We start from the raw sequence: 21,641 nt of genomic DNA, 5'->3' as shown, positions 1-21,641 counted from the left end.
TGTCATCATGGAGGTCATAAAGAAAGACGGTAACATTCATTTCTGGCTTCTTTTCTAGGATCGAAAGTGAAACAGGAAAGTAAATAATTATGAGCAATATGTTAGTTAGAATCAGCATTTATGCTATAATATGAAAAATATTAATAAATGAATATTTATAGCATTGAGCTGATCAGGGAGAATTCACAGTATTTTATATTCCATGTACTGGGAAGTGGAAATAAAATAAAAAATGTGGTAAAATTGATATGAAAGCGTATTTGCCTCATTTTCTCGTGGGCTCTGTTTTTACCGTCTTCCACTGTGTGCTCCAAACCACATCTCTAATATATTCTTTGGTTCTGTACGATTACAGGTAGGCCAAATTTATACAGGTTTTATAAAGTTTTCATACGTTTAGAAAAATGAAAACCTATACAATTTTTTTTTTTCATTTTGCCATTTTCTGGCACTGATAACTTTTTCATACGTCGTTGTACGGAGATGTGTGCAGTGTTATTTTTGTGACTTTAGATAACATTTAACGCTACCTTTTTATCACTTTTTATTACATTTTTTTTATATGTTGCAAAATAGAAAAAAAGTTTTTTGACTTTGGGTGCTATTTTCCGTTATTTTCCTATAGAAACATGGTGTGTAAAGGACCTTATAAATTTATTATTTTTTATTAGGAATATGTTTTTTGCTTTACTTTACACTTTCTAACTTTTTTCACACTAATGATTGAGCAAACTTGAGTCTGATTACTTGTGAGTTTTCTGAGAGACCACACTTTCAGTTTTTAGTTTCTTACTATTTAATAAATTAAAAATGAATTTGGGATTAATTTGACTTTTCATGGTGATATTTCTTTCACTCTCTTTTTGCTGACCCAAATTTTTCAATTCATAGCATATAAATAATCACTCATATTCAGCACATGCAGACAAAGCCGTCTATATTAAACTTTCTCAAGGCAAGATTATAATGCATAGACCCGAAAAATTAACCTTAAACAAAAGGTAATACATAACCAAGAGGTAATACAAGTAAGTAAAAATCCGGGCGGACCAGACCCAACACATGTTTCACATTTGCTTCGTCAGCGAAACCAAAGTAATAAAGATTTATCCTGATTTCATTAACTTTTGTGTCCTATCCGCTACGTGGTGTATATGTCTCTATAATCCAGTAATCAATTCTATTTTCGAACATGCCATAAAACGATACAAAACTGTACATGTTTGGTATCTCTGAAGTTGTAGTGACCTAAAGAAGAAGCTTAAATGTTATTTAATGGCACAAAATGTAAAACTCAAAAACAAGACCAGAATTATAGTTTTTTGTCACCCTCCCAAGAAAGGTTAAATAATAATTATTCAATAAGCCAAAAGTGAAACTGAGGCCTAGTTCCCATCCCAGCACATCCTGGAGAGGTGTGAGAGCCCTGCCCTGACATTACCCTCACAATAGTAACGTCTCGAGTCATTCAGGTGCTGATGCTGCTCCCCCGGCTCTCAGTGCAGGTGAATGGGGGAAATACACATAAAGACAATGAGAATGTAAATCCCTTTCATTATGAATAGGTCTGACAGTCACACCCAGGACCTCAGGGGTTGATCCTTCTGCAGGACTCTCCGCCCTCTTACTGTATATAAGATGATGTTTCAGTCCTGAATCCTTCAGATGAGACACAACTTCTGCTGCTCGTGTATTGTGAGTGCGTTGGATGTACTGGAGGATATTCCTATCCTGATTGTGGAAAGAACTTTTTGTGACGACCGATCTTGGAAAAGAACAGGAAACTGGGGAATACAGTGGAGCCTTCATCTACTCTGCCTGATTTTGAGATGGCAAGAGTCTGTTGTACCTACTGCGATTCTCCTGAACCGGCTGAAAGAACATGTCTGAGATGTGAGGCTTCTTTCTGTGAGAAACACCTACAGAGACACAGTAAGTCCTCAGAACATATTTTAATTGATCCTACGTTTAACCTGGAGGAAAGAAAATGCCCCACACACAAGGAGGCTATAAAATACTATTGTACTATGGATTCCACCTGTATCTGTGTGTCCTGCTGGGTGACTGGAGACCACAAGGGACATCAGGTTGAGATACTGGATGTGGCCTCTGAGAAAAAGAAGAAGATTGTGAGATCTGCTGTTGACAAAATGAACACAGGTAAAATGAAAGCAGGAAAAAGAATCCAGAATCTCAAAGATCATGGGGTAGAAGAAAAAAATAAATTATCTGGACTCATTGAGAAAGTCACTAATCTGTTTACTGATCTCAGGAAGAAGCTGGATGATCTAGAAAGGAGAGTCCAGGCTGAGATATCCAGACAAAAGGATCGGGTGTCACTCTCAGTCTCTCAAATGATCAGACAGATGGAGCTACACAAGGATGAGCTGAGCAAGAAAATTCATCAATTTGAGGAGTCATGTGATATCACAGATCCATTGGCCTTCTTACGAGAGGATTTCATCAAAGGTAACATCATTGATCAGAGCTGGGATGTCATTGGTGATGAAAGAAAAGCTCAGAGTTTGGATGATGTCGTAGTGTCACAGATATTATACAGAGGACTGCTGCGCTTTGCTGATGATCTGAATAATATGAAAAGAAGGAGACAGTTCCCAGTGATGCAGAAATCTGAGGTATTACTGGATATAGACTCGGCTCATGATAACATCATTATATCACGTAGTCTTAGATCTGCTTCTTATTGCAAGAAATCGCAGAACAGACCTGATGGACCCAAGAGGTTCGAGTCCTGTCAGGTGTTCAGCTCCTGCAGCTTCTCCTCTGGGAGACATTACTGGGAGGTGGATGTGAGTCAGGCGGAGAAATGGATCATTGGAGTGGCCGGGGAAAGTCTGGAGAGGAAAGTGGTGGGTAACGAGTCATTTATTGGTTTTAATGAGAAATCCTGGGGTTTGATGGGTTTTTTTAATAGCCTTAGTGTGCTTCATAACAATATATTTACAAGTCTGGAATCAGAGTCTCCTGTGAAGGTTGTTGGGATCTATCTGGACTATGAGGCCGGGCGTCTGTCCTTCTATCAGCTGTGTGACCCCATCAGACACTTACACACCTTCACCGCCTCCTTCTCCGAGCCGCTCTATGCCGCCCTCTGTATGTATGACAATTGTATCCTCAGAATCATAAAATAATTTAGAGAAAATTGTGGCTGTAATATGTAAAACTAAATCTCTGCCTTCTAAGATCTTCTCATTTCTATATCTGTGCTGATTCATTACTGATTATAGTTTATTGTTGTGAAGCTCCAGATTTTTGTTCTTACATGTAGATATAGGGATAACATACTGACCCCTTGCAGCCATTGTGATCGGGAGACTAGGAGGTTATAGCCTAATGACTTATATTGAGTGTTTAGGAGGCTCCTTATCTTCTCCAGATATAAATAGTAATACGTTTCATAGAAATTTGTTGTAATTAAGAAAACCAAAATGGCGGAAGGACTGTCTTAATACACAATATATGTACTAGATCCATCTTTCTGTACCAATCATGTTCAGAGTGTTACATGGTAGGGTCCTTGACATCTAAGAAGATTATTAATTTATGACCTGAGCTCCATCTCCACCCAGGAGGCTCATAGATTACTATCCAGAGATTTTGTACTACAATCCTCTGTACAATCTCCTTCACCTGATTCCTGTTTATGTCCTATGTAATGACTGATGTATTGCAATAAAAAAGAGAGCTCCTCCCCCTAAATGAGGAATAAATATGATTTCATATTGTTTTGTGTATACAGCTCCTATTTAGATTTATGTGTCTCTATGGTAACAGACAACAAACAATGTCATCTTATTCCTACTTCATATTCCTTCCGTCCGTCCCTCAATGTTAATTAACACCTTGTAGATCAGGAAGAACTAACACAAAAGGTTTGTTTACTGTCAGTTAGCGTGGAAACACATATATCTAGATATGAGCTGTATACATAGAAAGATAGGGATAAGTTGCTTCCTTTGTTATTGTAGATTTATGTGGATTTCGTTGATAATATTGTAATGGACAGTGTAGATCCCGCGGCTCTTTGCAGGCGGCTTCTCCACCACTTATCCCTTCTGCTCTGAGTGATAGCTGTGGCAATTAAGGAAACACTCAACTAGGAATGCTCAGCTGTCACTCAGAGCAGGGGGAGAGATTTGTGTGGCAAGTCCCTTCCAAGAGCCGAGGGCACTTCACCAGGGATCACTGTCTCTTATTATGAAGAAATAATACATTTTACAGATGCTTGTAGTTGTGGGGGTGAGGGGGAGGAGGTGTTTAACCTGAATTTAACAAATTAGATCTATTTGGAATTATTTGATTGCTTTGTTGTCTTGGTTTGTGTTACTTTCATTAAAATATTTCAAAGAAATCGGATTGAAATTAGTTTTTAGCATGAGCAGAAGTAACATCAGGCATTTATATGATCAGTCACATGTCATCTCCTCCTGATATGTGGGGATCATGTGGGGTGGCGTAATTTAGCTTCTCATTCTGGCAGAGGACATTATAAGGTCACCAATAACCGTACTGAAGATCATACATCAGCCATAACTACAGTGTGTGAGGTAATAATACTCCAATCTACTGTACATCAGTCATATCTACTGTTTGTGAGGTAAAAATACTCCAATATACATCAGTCATAACTACAGTATGTGAGGTAATAATATTCATATATACATCAGTCATATCTGCAGTATGTGAAGTAATAAAACCCTCAAATACATCAGCCATATGTAAATTGTGTGAGGCAATAATACTTCTATATTCATAAGCCATATCTATAGTATGTGCAGTAATAAAACTTTCATATACATCAGTCATATCTATAATATATGAGGGAATAATACTTAACTGTTCATCAGCCATATCTACCGGTTGTGAGGTAATAATGGTCCCATATACATCAGTCATATATACAGTGTGTACGGAATCATACTCATATACGGTATATCAGCCATGTCTACAGTTTATAAGTTATTAATGATCCCATACACATCAGTCATATCTACAGTTTGTGAGGTGATAATGATCCCATATACATCAGTCATATATACAGTGTGTACGGAATCATACTCATATACGGTATATCAGCCATGTCTGAAATGTGTGAGGTAATTGGAAGAAGATTTATTAGTGGACATGGAGACAACAGGACTTCATGAGTTATTCCTCCTGTCATACCTACAATGTGTGCTCCCATATACATCAGCCATATATACCGTATGTGATGTACTAATACTCCCATATACATCAGCCATATCTACAGTGTGTGAGGTAATAATACTTCCATATTCATCAGCCATATCTATAATATGTGAGGGAATAATACTCCAACATACATAAGCCATATATACTATATATAAGGTAAAAATACTGCAATATACATCAGCCATGTCTACAGTGTATGAGGTAATAATACTCTCATATACATCAGTCATAACTATAATATGTGAGGGAATAATACTCTCATATACATCAGTCATATCTACAGTTTGTGAGGTGATAATGATCCCATATACATCAGTCATATATACAGTGTATACGGTAACATGCTCATATATCGTATATCAGCCATGACTGAAATGTGTGAGGTAATTGGAAGAAGATTTATTAGTGGACATGGAGACTACAGGAATTCATGAGTTATTCCTCCTGTCATACCTACAATGTGTGCTGCCATATACATCAGCCATATATACTGTATGTGATGTACTAATACTCCCATATACATCAGCCATATATACCGTATGTGATGTACTAATACTCCCATATACATCAGCCATATCTACAGTGTGTGAGGTAGTAAGCTTATATATATATCCGCCATGACACCACAGTGTGAGGTAATTGGGAGCAGATGTAACTTGGTGATTACATTTAGTAATATCTCTCACATATATGATATATCTGCCTTGTCTTCCATGTGAAATATTACTGAAAGCACATACATGAGGAGCCATGTATTACAGTCATGTATTACAGAAATAGCTGCGCCTCCTCCTAGTAGCCTGTTACAGCTGTCACTCAGAGTAAGGGGGAGTGGTTTGCGGTGCACTGCAATGCTAAGAGCTGTGGACACTTCACCACTGATCGCCATGTTGGCAGCTGCAGGCTCCATATTCTTAATCAAAGAACTGCTGATAATAAAATGATGACTGTTCCTTAAACCGGATCTCTGTGACCTCATCAGACATTTCCGCACCTTCTCTTAGACGCTCTAAGACATTAAAATCATAACATAATTTTATGCTAAGGTCAGCTGTAAAGTCTAAAAGTGGATCTCTACTTTCAATGATTCTTACAATATCTATGCTGAGTTATTAATGAAGGTTTCATATTCTATCTCAGCCCCGTACCGCTCCATACACTGGAAGAAAAAGGACATGTGCGATCTTTCCCAGTGTGCACGGCCATGTGCTGTGCATCTCTATGGGGAGGGGATTGTCCATTGATCGCCATTGATCCCATATTTAGATTTCTATAGCACAGTGGTTCTCAACCTTTCTAATGCTGTGACCCCGCAATACAGTTCCTCATGCTGTGGTGACCCCAAACCATGCAACTCGCAGTAAAAACACAGTAAAATTGCGGCCCCGATGGCTTTAGGCGACCCCCGGTTTTGGTCGTTCGACCCCCACTGGGGTCCCGACCCACAGGTTGAGAACCACTGCTATAGCAGAACATAAAGACCCATAACATGAACAATAAAAACTCTAAAAAAATGCCTCCAACTAAACAAAATCTTTCATAAAATATAATCCATATTTCTAATATAACAGCAAGTCGTAAGAATATAAACTGCATCTCATCTACAGATCGGCCCAATATGTGCACAGAGACCAAATAATAAAATCATAATCCAATGGTTTCCTGAGAAAATTTCTTTATTGTCCAAATGTCATAAACAGTACAATCTGCACATATTTGGTATCTCCATAAACGTAATGATGTGTAGAAGAAGGTAAAATGTTTTTTAATGACACAATTTTTAAAACACAAAAATTGGGATGAACTGCAGTTTTTATGTCAATTCTCACACAGAAAGGTTAAATAATAATTATTCATTCAGGCAAAAGTGAAACTTAGGCCTAGTTTCCATCCCAGAAAATCCTGGAGAGGTGTGAGACCCCCGCCCTGACATTACCCTCACAATAGTAACGTCTCCAGTCATTCAGGTGCTGATGCTGCTCTCCCGGCTCTCAGTGCAGGTGAATGGGGGAAATACACATAAAGACAATGAGAATGTAAATCCCTTTCATTATGAATAGGTCTGACAGTCACACCCAGGACCGCAGGGGTTGATGCTTCTGCAGGACTCTCCGCCCTCTTACTGTATATAAGATGATGTTTCAGTCCTGAATCCTTCAGATGAGACACAACTTCTGCTGCTCGTGTATTGTGAGTGCGCTGGATGTACAGGAGGCGGCTGAAGGATATTCCTGTCCTGACTGCAGAAAGAAGCATCCGTGACGTCCGTAATCACCTAAAGAAAGGGAATCTTGGGAATATAATGGAGAATTTATCTACTGAGCCTAAGATGGAGGAGACCAGAGTCTGCTGCACCTACTGCGATTCTCCTGAACCGGCTGTGAGAACATGTCTGCAGTGTGAGGCTTCTTTCTGTGAGAAACACTTACATAGACACAGTAAGTCCTCAGAACATATTTTAGTTGATCCCGATGTTAACCTGGAGGAAAGAAATGCTCCACACACAAGGAGGCGCTAAAATACTATTGTCCTATGGATACCACCTGTATCTGTGTGTCCTGCTGGGTGGCTGGAGACCACAAGGGACATGAGGTGGAGATATTGGATGTGGCCTCTGAGATCTGCTGTTGAGAAAATGTACTCTGATAAAATGGAAGTAGGAAAAAGAATCCAGAATCTCACAGATCATGGGGTACATGAAGAAAATAAATTATCTGGACTCACTGAGAAAGTCACTAATCTGTTTACTGAGCTCAGGGAGACACTGGATGATCTAGAAAGCAGAGTTCTGGGTGAGATCTCCAGACAGAAGGATCAGGTGTCACTCTCAGTCTCTGACATGATCAGACAGGTGGAGCTACACAAGGATGAGCTTACCAAGAAAATTCATCAATTTGAGGAGTCATGTGATATCACAGATCCATTGACCTTCTTACAAGAAGATTTATTCAGAGGTGACATCAGTGATCAGAGCTGTGATGTCATTGGAGATGTAAGAGAAGCTTAGAGTCTGGATGATGTCATAGTGTCAAAGATATTACATAAAGGACTGCTGCGCTTTGCTGATGATCTGAAAAATCTAATAAGAAAAAAACAGTTCCCAGTGATGAAGAAATCTGAGGTATTACTAGATATAGACTCGGCTCATGATAACATCATTATATCACAGAGTCTTAGATCTGCTTCTTATACTGCAACGTCACAGAACAGACCTGAAGGACCCAAGAGGTTCAAGGTCGCTCAGGTTTTAAGCTCCTGTAGTTTCTCCTCTGGGAGACATTACTGGGAGGTGGATGTGAGTCAGGCCAAGCAATGGATCATTGGAGTGGCTGGGGATAGTCTGGAGAGGAAAGTTTAGGGTGTAGAATCTTTTATTGGTTACAATGAGAAATCCTGGGCTGTTAATTTCTCTCAAACCCTATGTGCAAGTCATAATAATATCCATAAACTCCTGGAATCAGAGTCTCCTGTGAAGGTTGTTGGGATCTATCTGGACTATGAGGCCGGGCGTCTGTCCTTCTATCAGCTGTGTGACCCCATCAGACACTTACACACCTTCACCACCTCCTTCACCGAGCCGCTCTATGCCGCTTTTTATCTGTATGAGAATTGTGTCCTCAGAATCTTAAAATAATTACAAATAAAATGTTAGTTTTATAATGAATTTCTGTCTTCTAATATTCTTTTATTGTCTTGTCTAAGAATGTTTTCTGAATCATTAGTGAATATATTATAGCAGTTTGGTCTGTTCTCATGCTGTCCAATCAAGAAACTGTGACACATGTCCCTCAGAGCAAGGGGGAGGGGTTCGTAGTGCAGGTCATTGCTGACCCCAGGTTATAGCCTCATCTCCTACTAACATAACCCCAGTTTATTACCCAAGTTCCTTTACCTTGATACCTAGGTTACTCCTCATCTCCCCCCGCCATGACTCCCAGGTTATTCCTCATCTCCCTCCACCATGACTCCAGGGTATTCCTCATCTCCATCCACTATATTGAAGATGATATCCAGAACTTCAGAATAATTTGGGATCAAACAACTTATTACCCCTGCCCCATAGTAAGTAGTGATGGCGGTGACGTGGGAGGAGCAGGTGGAGAAGGCTTTCTTTCTGCTCTCTCTTGACTTCATTTCAAAGATGACCGTGAAAATTTTAGCATAAGAAATAAAAGTGCAAATCAGAGGAATAACTGCAAAAATCTAAATTTCTAGACCTGCTACTATGAAAAATAGTTGTGTGCTTGTGCAGGTGGACATCGTCAGTGACTTCAGATCACAGTAGAACTGGTGAATGATGTTGGAGTGACAGGAGGACATGTGTAACGCTGAGGTCATTAAACCTAAAGAGCTTAGAAATGCCACCACCCAAATCCCAACAGTTATCAGGGAGCAATTTCTCCAACGCAATATATGATGATTATGTAAGGGGTCACAGATAGCGACGTATCGGTCATAAGCCATAACAAAGAGAATTTCCTCTGCAACTGAAGTTTTTAAGAAAAAGTACAACTGTGTATAACATTGTGCGGAGGAAACAATATGATTCCCGGATAATAACATGTGCAGTAATTTAGGAACCGAGACCGATGTCAAAAATATATCTACAATGGATAAATTACAGATAAAGAGATACATTGGTTTATGTAACTGAACCTCCAGACATATGACTGTGATAATGGAGGAATTAATAAGAACTCCGACCACATATATCAGGAAGAAGAAAGCCGTGATGAAGGGTTTACTCCTCGTCTCTCCAGAAAATGGCAACATGTAAAAAAAAGTTAACAAAAGTCCCATTCTTCTTTAGGATTCTAGGATCTTCTTCAGGCATTAAAAACATACATAATCTAACACTCTAAAAACCCATTTATATACACATCTAAAAGGAAATGCCATCAAATTGATTGACCCCAACTAATCGGATGTCTTGTCTTTCGAGATTTTTTCGTTTGTTTGTTTGTCTTGTCAATGATAATAAAACTATATTATATGCAAAACGCTTTTTAGTATAAAACCGATGAGAATTTTATATTCACGATAATTGCAAAAGATTCATTATTATAATACATATATAAAATACAGGTAAATATGTAACAATAGATTTCGGAATGAAAATTTTAAAAAATATTATTATTTTAAACAATTAGGTGGACTCTATAACTTCATATATACCTTCTGGATGTAAGGTTCTTTGTCGGTAGATCCAGAACGATTCTCTTCCGTTATATTTCTGTTGTGTATTTTTTCAGAAATTTGCTCCATTCCTTTTGTTTTAATGTGATTAAATGTTTTATTATTTGCTGTTGTAAGGTGTCTGGATAAGCTTTGTTGTAAAAAAAACCAAAACATTCTTTGCTTTGAATCTATGGCCATACAAGCAGAGAAGCTTAAATTAATGTAGTTAAATTTCTCAGAAAACCATAAAATTTCATAATCTCGGCTAATCCACTTTGAAAGAAATTCAACAATTTTCTCATCTTTTATATAAAATAAAAATCAATAAAGATCAATCTGATTTGATAACAAAACAAAAACTATTTGCTCACCACTTGATATTTTTACATGTAAACAGAATTGTCTTCAGCTTTGCCGGCACCGATGGTGTTGTTATCAGTGGGTGTTTACGTTTAGGTTCCAGAACCAAACTTTTTGCTCGGCAGAACTCATGAACTATATTTCATTTTCATTTCTTTTGTTAAAACATACAAATATTGAAAATGAAAATGAACAAGTGGCCTAAACATTATAATAGTCTGCAGTCCATTTTCGTACAAATTATTTCAGTATCAAATAAAAGCAGCTTATAAATCTTGAATGTACAAAAACAACTTCATTGTCTGGCAGTCTTACTTGTATGGTCACGTATGGCACCTAGTCCTAAGGTAAAAATTTTAACTGTAAATCAACGGATCTGTGCAGAGGGTTTATATTGTGTGGGGAGAGTCACACCCTGATGATCAGAGATAGATAATTACCCACAGGGAAATACAGTGTTCATGATTACATCATCCAGTTCATGTCTCGTGGCTCCTTACACAATGGGGCACATTTACTTACCCGGTCCATTCGCGTTCCAGCGGCGGCTTCTCGGACGAGCGTTCGAGTCTTCCGGCGATTCATGAAGGTCCTGCGCCCGATGTCCACCAGGTGTCGCTGCTGCGCTGAGGTCCGCCGAGTTGCGTCGGAGTTCACTGATCTCTTCCTGGTGCATGTGAGTATGGCCCGTGCGACCAATTTTTTGTTTTAAATGCGGCGGTTTTTCCGATTCCGTCAGGTTTTCGTTCGGCCACGCCCCCCGATTTCCGTTGCGTGCATGCCAGCGCCGATGCGCCACAATCCAATCGTGTGCGCCAAAAACCCGGGGCAATTCATGGAAAATCGGCGCAAATCAGAAATATTCAGGTAACACGTCGGGAAAACGCGAATCGGGCCCTTAGTAAATGACCCCCAATGTTCTCAATTCTAAGTTTTTGTTAAGCTTTTTGTTTTTTAAAACAACTTTAGGTTTAGGTTTAGGCCCCTTTTTTGCACCTCAGCAGAGTCTCCCACCTTCCACCAAAAACACCAGCAGCAGCCAGTTCAGCCTTCTAAACATGATGGCATGAAGTCAACAAGCTGATTGCACCCACCTCAAAAACCAGGTTGACTCAAAAAGACTGTGCAAAACTGGTCAACTAAAACAATAGCCAGAAATGCTCTTAGTCTTGTTTCCTAGTGGGCCTCGACTAAAAGGGTCTTTATCACCCAGGGGGGGGGGGGGGGGGACCAAGTGGCCATTGGCAGTGTGTCTAAAACATCACCTTTGCTAAAATTAGCTAAGTTTTGGAAAAGTTCAATTATTGAAAATATGGAAGTCTTCCCAAGTTTGGTAATAGGAGATTGATATTCAGATATGAGTATTACACAGGCTCAGATAATAGCATATCCTACATGTATGATAACTCAACTCTCTTAGCCAAGATCTGTGAAGAGCTAAGGGTTGTTTGGAGAAAATAAAATCTCATACTTTTGTTGTTGGGGGAATTACAGACCATGTTCCCGTTATGGTCAACATTCTTATTAACAATGAAAGAGCCTAATCCTTATTGGTTAACAATATTAGAAGGGGACTGTGCTAATCTTTGATGTTTCCATTGGGGAAATTTGCTAAAGACAACGATCCTCATCTCAAAATTTTGAAAAAGGCACAAAGTGTGTGGCACGGGTGCTCCCGCGACCCATATCGCGACTCACCCGTCCCCGCTCCGGATCCACATCCGCAGCCAGTGCGCGTGTGTTGCCATGTTCTAGGGCATGCACACGCCGGTTTCAGGAAATTTTAAGGGCCATTTCCCAGAAGGCTATTTAAACCTGCCTCTCCCATCACACCCTGCCAGATCTTCGTACCACCTGCTTTGTCTGATGCCTTGTGCTGTTAAAGAGATTTCCCGTTGTGACCCCAGTTCCATTCCTGACTACGCTCCTCTGCCGCCTGCCTTGACCTATTGCTACGTCCCCAACTCTGATCCGGTGCTGCCCACCCTGACCTCCTTCCTGTCCCCGACTATGAGATTGCCTGCCGTTTCTGTACCTCGACATTGGCTGCCACCGCGAACAAGCCTTGCCTGTGGAATGACCTGGTGGTACCACACCGCAGCATGTCCAAACCGCTTTGTGGTGGGCTCTGGTGAAAACATCACTAAGACTCCGGTCTGAGGTGTCAGCTAGTGTCATCGTCCACGGTGGTCCAGAGGATCCACCACCTCTGATCCTAACAGTGTGAGATACTTAAGTGATGAACTATCCAATCAGTTACAGGATTATATAACATTAAATGTGTCCAAGTAGTTAATAATATCAAACAGAAAGTTGACATCTGAAGTAAACTAAAATTAGTAGAGCAGATAGGATCATGTGTAGAGATGAGCGAGCACTAAAATGCTCGGGTGCTCGTTACTCGAGCCGAACATTTCCAGATGCTCGAGTGCTCGTTTCGAGTAACGAGCCCCATTGAAGTCAATGGGAGACCCGAGCATTTTTCAAAGGGACCATGGTTCAGGAATAAAATGTGTTATTTAATTGAAAAATAATGTCTTCTGATAATTTGCAAACATCTGCGATCTATTCTTCACTGTTCCGCGCGTATATTATCTCCCGACAAGTTAGCAGATGTAAAGAACAGTGAAGAATAGAATAAAAACAGTGAACACAGTGAACACAGTGAACACAGGATCATTTAAGATAAAAACACAGTGCAGAACACAGTGCAGAATAGATTACAGATGTTCGGCACATCTGCTTACTTGTCGGGAGATACGCGCGGAACGGCGCGAACAAAATAGCATGTGAAGAACAATATATATGTGTGTGAAGAACACATTGCAGATGTTTAAATACATCTGCAATGTGTTCTACACACATATATATTGTTCTTCACATGCTATTTTGTTCGCACCGTTCCGCGCGTATCTTCCGACAAGTAAGCAGATGTGCCGAACATCTGTAATCTATTCTGCACTGTGTTCTGCACTGTGTTTTTATCTTAAATGATCCTGTGTTCACTGTTTTTATTCTATTCTTCATTGTTCTTCACTGTGTTTTTTTTAATTAAATGCTCGATCTCGAGCAGGGGAAATACTCGTCCGAGCAACGAGCCGTCTCGAGTACCCTAATGCTCGACCGAGCATCAAGCTCGGACGAGCATGTTCGCTCATCTCTAATCATGTGTATAAAAACATTCCTATTGCCTAAATTATATGTTTCTCAGTGATAGTAAATTTTAAAATCTTGCGGGAAGTGATGGAGACCACGTTATCAAACTGTAAAAAAAAATCAGGCTTCCCTTCCTTGGTTAAACTTGACTTGGACATGAGTCTTCTTTCAACAGTATAAACTATGATACTATGAAACTTTCAATAATACCTTCACCTGAGACCTCCCGCAGGATTTGTGAGGAGCAGACCTGAACCTGCAATGCTCAGGTCCATTGCAAACATTGCGGGTTCGGCTCATTCCCCCATTGTTATCACCCATGAATTTTATCACTCCGTCATTTCTTCTGGGTGCAATGATCCTCTGGAAAATGCCTGTGGTATTCTAAGGGTAAAACTCACATTAAATTCCAGCACCAATGACAGGGCTTACCAATAAAGGTGAACATTTAGGTTCAGAACCTTCAGTTTTGGGTTCAGTCAAACTTGGCCAAACATGAACCTGAAAGGTTCTATCATCCCTACCTAGGATTCATCACCTTAAAATAGCGCTGAGGGCAGCATGCTTGAGTGGCCTTGGACTGCAGAGTTGGGCGTGACTCCTAAGTTATCAGTCAGGTGAACTGGTAAGTTGTTTCCATAGCAGCATTTAGAATTCGATATTAATAATGAGTGTAGGGTAACTCAATACCAATTATTTAATACCAGCTGCCTCTAACTAATTGCCCCCCACCCTTCCCTAAGAGATAGGTGAAAAATTATTGACATTCCCTTTCTGCACCAAAGAGACAACGCAGAAGCAAAAAAATGACAAAACAAACAAAGAATAGTAGAACAGATACAGGTCAAAACCAAGAAGACAATGCAGTACATTCTAGAAACAATTGGATGGTCAGAAGACAGAAGACAATAGGTCAAAGAATTCAAAATACAGAAGTCCAGAAAATACTTAAGCACTTGAAAGTGGGCAAACAAACTTCTGTGATATGTGAGTCCCAGTCCAGAATGTGATTGTAGGAGACATCTGTCCATCACGGCTAGCTTAACTGTCCGCAGTCAAGAACATAGTCCATAAGAGACAGACAGGTGTGGAATAAAGCTGTGTTCAGACTAATGCAACACAAAATGCAAACTAAGTAAAAAGTACAGTTGGCAACGCATCTTCTGCCTTACTTTACAGGCAAATGTCCAAACTGGCACATATGTCACAATAACATTTGTTTCATATACATCTTTAATAATCAAATGTAATCATTTTAATTATATGCTTTATAGGAGAAAAGAAAAAAAGGACAATGTATGTGCTTATAGAGAGAAATCTACTTAGTGGATACTTCTCTATATACCTGTGCATTAAAATTGTGATGAGCCATAATTATATTGAAACTCTTAGTCAGTGAAAGGTTGATTTCTCTTCATATAGCCAGGTCACTCTTAGCCACAACCTGCCTGATTAATGATATAGAGAGAGCCATGGTCACACATACCCACTGTCTGTCTGTCTCTCAATGTTTCAACATGGTATTGTGTAGATTTTCCTACAGCCCCTGCAGGGGAAAGTAAAGGGAGCTTTATATGTCTGTAGTTAAATATTGGCAGATGGTCCCTAAGTACTAGTTTCATACCAGCAGCATGGTGGTAACAGTGAGACCTGTCAATCAGAAACAGGGAGCCAGGGCAGTGCAGGGAACAAGGAATATACAGGACTCACTTAATATGACTCACATCAGGTGAGGTTACATAAGTTTACAAATAGAAGCATTGAAGCCATGGAAAGGAATCATTTAGGGATAATGGCAATGCTTTTAAATCATAGTTTTCAATAAGTTAGGGAGATGGACAAAATAATTAGGGAATAACCTGCATTTAGGACATAATAAAAAGGGACATGGGGGAGGTAAACAATTGTGTAATTGACAAAATACCTCAAGCTACACATATTTAGGGGCCATCTTTTTAACACTTCTTACTAACCCTAACAATGCAGACCGTACACAGGCATTCTGTAGACTGTATATGATAGGATTTATCATGGGGATCACAGTGGTATAGACTATATTGAAAATGATATCCAGAACTTCGGAATAATTGGGCGTAAAACAACTTATCAACCCTGCCCCATAGTAAGTAGTGATGACGGTGACGTGGGAGGAGCAGGTGGAGAAGGCTTTCTTTCTGCTCTCTCTTGACTTCATTTCAAAGATGACCGCGAAAATTTTAGCATAAGAAATAAAAGTGCAAATCAGAGGAATAAATGCAAAAATCAAAACTTCTAGACCTGCTACTATGAAAAATAGTTGTGTGCTTTTACAGGTGGACATCGTCAGTGACTTCAGATCACAGTAGAATTGGTGGATGATGTTGGAGTGACAGGAGGACATGTGTAAAGCTGAGGTTGCTATTACAGAAGAATCTAAAAATGCCACCACCCAAATCCCAAAAGTTATCAGGAAGCAATTTCTCTCACTCAGTATGTGATGATAATGTAAGGGGTCACAGATAGCGAGATATCGATCATAAGACATAGTGAAAAGCAGAATCTCCTCTGCAATTGAAATTGCTAAGAAAAAGTACAACTGTGTATAACATTGTGCGGAGGAAACAATATGATTCCCGGATAATAACATGTGCAGTAATTTAGGAACTGTGACCGATGTATAAAATATATCTACAATGGATAAATTACAGATAAAGAGATACATTGGTTTATGTAACTGAACCTCCAGACATATGACTGTGATAATGGAGGAATTAATAAGAACTCCGACCACATATATCAGGAAGAAGAAAGCCGTGATGAAGGGTTTACTCCTCGCCTCTCCAGAAAACGGCAAAATGTAAAAATATTTAATGAAAGTCTCATTCTTCATGAGGATTCTAGAAAAAAATTCAATAAAATGTATTGTAGGTTTGAGCACATGCAAAAATCAACTTACTCAACTATTACTTAAACTATATTAAAAAAAATAATGGAAAAGTTTGCAAAACGTTTCCCGAAATAACATACACACATTTATATACATATAAACTCAGCTCCTTCTGCTCTATAAGATGCTGCCTTAAAAAAAATCTTGAAGCAAAATCATAGAAAAGTCAAAAGTTTCCCAGCATTTAGAAAAATATAGATATCTCTACTAGTGATGAGTGGACCCAAGCCCTCAATGTTCAGGTCTCTAAACCCGAAGTTCAACCAGAAGTTCGGGTTTGGCATTTGGCTTGACACCCCCCTAACCACCCTCCGTCGTTAACGCTCTTGATCAATGGCAGCAATGATTACGGTTGTTACCAGTGGTCGTGAGCATTCTGGTTGAGTTCCCAAACCTGAACAGAATCCTTATGTCCATCCTTACCTTAGCTGGAATTTTCCAGAGTTTCTATAGGACTTGTCTATAGAATTGTGTATATCATCGGATCCCCACCTGATTGATAATGCAGGAGTTCTCCATTATCCATTAAACAAAAATGAAAAAAAATAAAAATAAAAATAGTGCAGTGTGATTTCTGTAATGCAGCATTAAATAACTTTAACTAATACACATAAATAAAAAAAATGATACCTAATCCTGACGGGACCATATTGTATCTAACAGGTCAATTTAGGCAGATTTTTAATTCCATTACATTTTTTCTAATTATGAGAACATCCCCAGAAGAAATGAATGAAGATTTAAAATAGATACCAAAACATAAAAAATACACCAACACATTTACATGATCATATTTTGTAATAGCATTTGATTTTTTTTTCTGTGATCTGATCCTAGGAAAAAAATTATAGTAAAAATAAAATTTACAATTTCAATGTCTTCCAGATGCAATCACACAAGGCTTGTCCTAAGGTAAAATTCTTAACTGGAAATAGAAGACGCTGTATGGAGGGTTTATATTGCGTTGTGTCTGATGATCGAAGATAGAAAATTACCCTTAGGGAAATAAGATGCTTACGATTTCATCATTCAATTCCTGTCTCCTGTGTCCTTACATAATGTTCTATATACTAACATTTTGTTATACTTTCTATATCAGTGGTGGCAAACCTATGGCACGGGTGCCAGAGGTGGCCATCGCCCCAGCAAACCAGACAGGACTCGAATAATCTTCCTGCAGTTCCAAGCAACTTAAAAGATGCTGTTTTCAGTCATATTTTGATACTTTCTTCACTACTTGGGACTGTAGGAAAAGGGAGAATGAATAGACAGGGCCGAATTATCTTTGGAGGACCTCCTGCTGGCCCCTTCAGGTCTACAGAAACTGAAAAGACACTGGGACACTGGAAAGTTAAAATGATGCAAATTTTCCATCTTTCTACTGTGTTGCTGTCCTCAGGAGGCCAATATGATTGTTGAAGAACAGGGAGCAATAAGTTACTGCTTTAATTTTTGGGTGGCACCTCACGATAAATAAGGGGGGTTTTGGGCGTCTTTTTGGGCACTTGGCCGCTAAAAGGTTCGCCATCACTGCTCTATATGGTGCATTGTTTAACTTAACTTTTGGTTCATGAAAATGGTTGAGCGCTATATCTTGGATTTCCTTTTTTTTCACATTAGCATTTTGATAGTATTTATAATGCAAGATGCGATGCAGTGTTGGGCTACAGAAGGGTTCTCCTATTTTGAAGATCAGTTGGGAGGTAGGGAATACACAAAGGACAGTGAGTCCTAAACTGAGCACTAAACTTTCACTTGCCTGCTTGCCTTAGCATATCCTAGGTAATACTGGACAACCACATAGACAATCCCTCACAAAAGAAAAAAGTAAGGTCAAGGGTCTGGGTCATAAACAAGATATCAAATACAGCACAAAAGGTCAAACCGGACCGAGGTCTAGCCAGGGCATAGTCTAAAGTGCAGCTATTTAAGTGCACAAACAGAATTATACCAGAATGTAGCATTATAATATATGGCCTTGCACTCCATTATTTTCATCTTCAATGTCATCACTTTCACCTGGTCCCACCATCATTCATTTCTCTCATTCACACATATGTCTGCTTTATTCGGAACTAAAAGTCCCAGCATCTCTTGCAGTATGGTTTTTCTCTGTACCTTTCATGTTTATTATTAATAACTAATATTGGGTATATAAATTGCAGAGTACAGGTCATACCTGACCGAGGTCTACCCAGTGCATCTTTCTAAGTGCACAAACAGAATTATACTAGAATTGACCAAAGGGACTTTATCTGTAAGAACTTGTCTAAGTCTTGTCTTTCAAAATGTGATCTTAAAAGTACAATTACCTCTATTCTCCATCATCTCCCACTCCAAATCTTGTGAACTTGTAGAGGCACTTAGAAAGATGCATTGTCATGATAGTAAAATTCTTCCAATATTAATTCCCATTGGATTCACCTGATTTGGCCAATCATGGTCCGGCGCGGTTCATTCTGTTTCAATATTTTTCATTTTTATTTAAACAAAGTATTAAAAAAAATATACAAAATAAAAGGCAAACGGGTTTGGAATCCGTACCGGATGCATGCAACTGAGGAAGAATCCGGTATGGATTCGAAACGCGTTTTGCCTTTTATTTTGTATATGATTTTTATACTTTTACTGTTTAAATAAAAAAGAAAAATATTGAAACGGAATGAACCGCGCCGGACCATTATTGGCCAAATCGGGTGAATCCAATGGGAATTGATATTGGAGAAATTTCACTGTGAACAGGCCAGACCAGGTTATCCTACCGGAAACCCAAGAGGCAAAGGATCGTTCCCACCATTTTATCTGTCACATGTGTTGTGCCATTAGCGCAACAAAATAAGGTGAGTGTATATCTGTCATAAGATTACACCAACCAACTACCCTGAGGTAACCTACACATCTAGCACCTTTTTGTCTCCTGTATACAATTTTCTTTACACTGTCATGATAGTGCAGCTGTATGTGGCTGTTTGTGCATTGGCTCGAAATGTAGACATGTTGAGATACTTATGTTTTGCAATATGTTATTAATACTTGGCTCATGACAGAGAGGAGCCTCATGTTATCAGATCATCTCCACAGAATGTTGCTTAATGAAATTGTAGATTTTTTCATAAAAAAAATAGGAGTCAATAGGAGTCTGCCATAACAATGCATTTGAACAGTGGCACAAAGCTATTGCTATCAAGTTTAATAACAATTGCATCCTTTCAATAAGTATATGTGGATTGGATTAAAAAAATCCCCCTCAAACTGTTCATTGTGTAGACTCGTACCATATATTATTTCTCAAGACAAATATACTACACCATTCTATAAAATATATTCTTAAATTTATTTTTAATTATTATCTGAGCTCTCTCCATACACAGAGAGTGTCAGCTGTATAATGCAGCTGACACCTGCTTGTACTGCCGTGGTCAGTGCTGGAACCGATCAAGGCAGGTAACCTGTTATGTGCAGCGGTCAAACCCAACCGAGGCACCTAGCTTGCCATTTCATGGACGCTGCCAACTTGGATGGCCAATCGCTGCCCCCTGTGACATCATTGGAGGGTGGCGATCGGTTGCCATGGTAGCCTACAGTCTTATTTAGACATGTAGGCTTGCCAAATGTAATGATCTCTAATAGACAGCAGATGGCAGGCTATTAGAGATCAGCAGTAATATTGCTATATAATGCAATACTGTAGTATTGCAGGTCATCCCAGTGAGACGATGTGCAGTGATGGCAGGTACACACATTACTCTGGTAACAGAGCCGAGCAGGACAGTCTGTTAGTTCATCACTGGAAGCAGAGCATAAGAGCTTTCCCTTCATGGGAGATGTAGTATCCTGTGGCAGCCATCTTGGAGACAACTCCACCTACTTTAGAAAGCCCATAACATTTTGTGAATCGTAAAAACAGACTAATTTCCACTTTGGTTTTAAGCACATTGGGGCACATTTACTTACCTGTCCACGTCGCGACCCCCGCTGTGCATTGTCCGACGATCATGGACTCCAGCGCGATTCGCTAAGATCGCGCGCCCGATTTCCTGCATGTGTCGCTTCCCCGCTCAGGTCCACCGGAGTTCATCATCTTCTTCCTTGTGCAAATAAGTGCATTGTCTTGCGACACAATTTAAATGTTATATCCCGCACTCAGTCCTAATCCGTAGGATCATCCGACGGCCCGCCCCCTGATTTGTGTCGCATGAAAGCCAGCTCGATTGCACCAAAATCCGATCGGATGCGGCACCAATCGGTAATCACTGGAATATCCGACATTTGTGCGGTCCTCAGACCCTTAGTAAATGAGCCCCATTGAGTTTTGTTGTATTCATATACTTATAGTATTAAGGGTTTTTCTATGAGATGTTCATATTACCGGAGTACCCCTTTAATATCTGAAAACTCTGTGGGTTCATTTTATTTGTTCAACCTAGAATTTACTTATTTTTAGAGTTTTTTAATAACCACCATTAGGTTGGAGCAAATAAGTATTATCAAAATCTAGAATTGGTTATTGTGTGAGCTATAGTAAGGATCAGTTAGGATTATTACATGGCTCCATTCTGATACCAGCCTCACTACCTTCATATATACTCATCAATAAGGTTAACAGCATACAGTAATTGAATGTTTTCATAAATATTGAAATTTATACTTAAAAGTGGTTTTCCAGGAATTCTTGAAAACCCAGTGGGCATTGGGGAAGGGGTAACACAAAGGAACTTGTGTTTACATTGTTCCATGATCTGGCCTCCTTGGACCATGGGACATCCTTAGCTATGACTATGGGAGATAACTTTTTTGTCCCCCCCAG

The 21,641-nt window shown here is 39.4% G+C and overlaps 1 protein-coding gene across 1 annotated transcript; it reads left to right on the top strand.

The window, feature by feature from the left end:
• The first annotated feature begins 1,829 nt into the window (after positions 1–1,829).
• On the top strand, positions 1,830–3,152 carry LOC140076103 (nuclear factor 7, ovary-like). Its single transcript, XM_072122608.1, has one exon. The coding sequence runs from the start codon at positions 1,830–1,832 to the stop codon at positions 3,150–3,152; it is 1,323 nt and encodes a 440-aa protein (XP_071978709.1).
• The last annotated feature ends 18,489 nt before the right edge of the window (positions 3,153–21,641 follow it).

This window comes from Engystomops pustulosus, chromosome 8 (genome assembly GCF_040894005.1).
Source record: "Engystomops pustulosus chromosome 8, aEngPut4.maternal, whole genome shotgun sequence".
NCBI classification, from domain to species: domain Eukaryota; kingdom Metazoa; phylum Chordata; class Amphibia; order Anura; family Leptodactylidae; genus Engystomops; species Engystomops pustulosus.
This window is presented reverse-complemented; position numbering and strand designations above follow the sequence as displayed.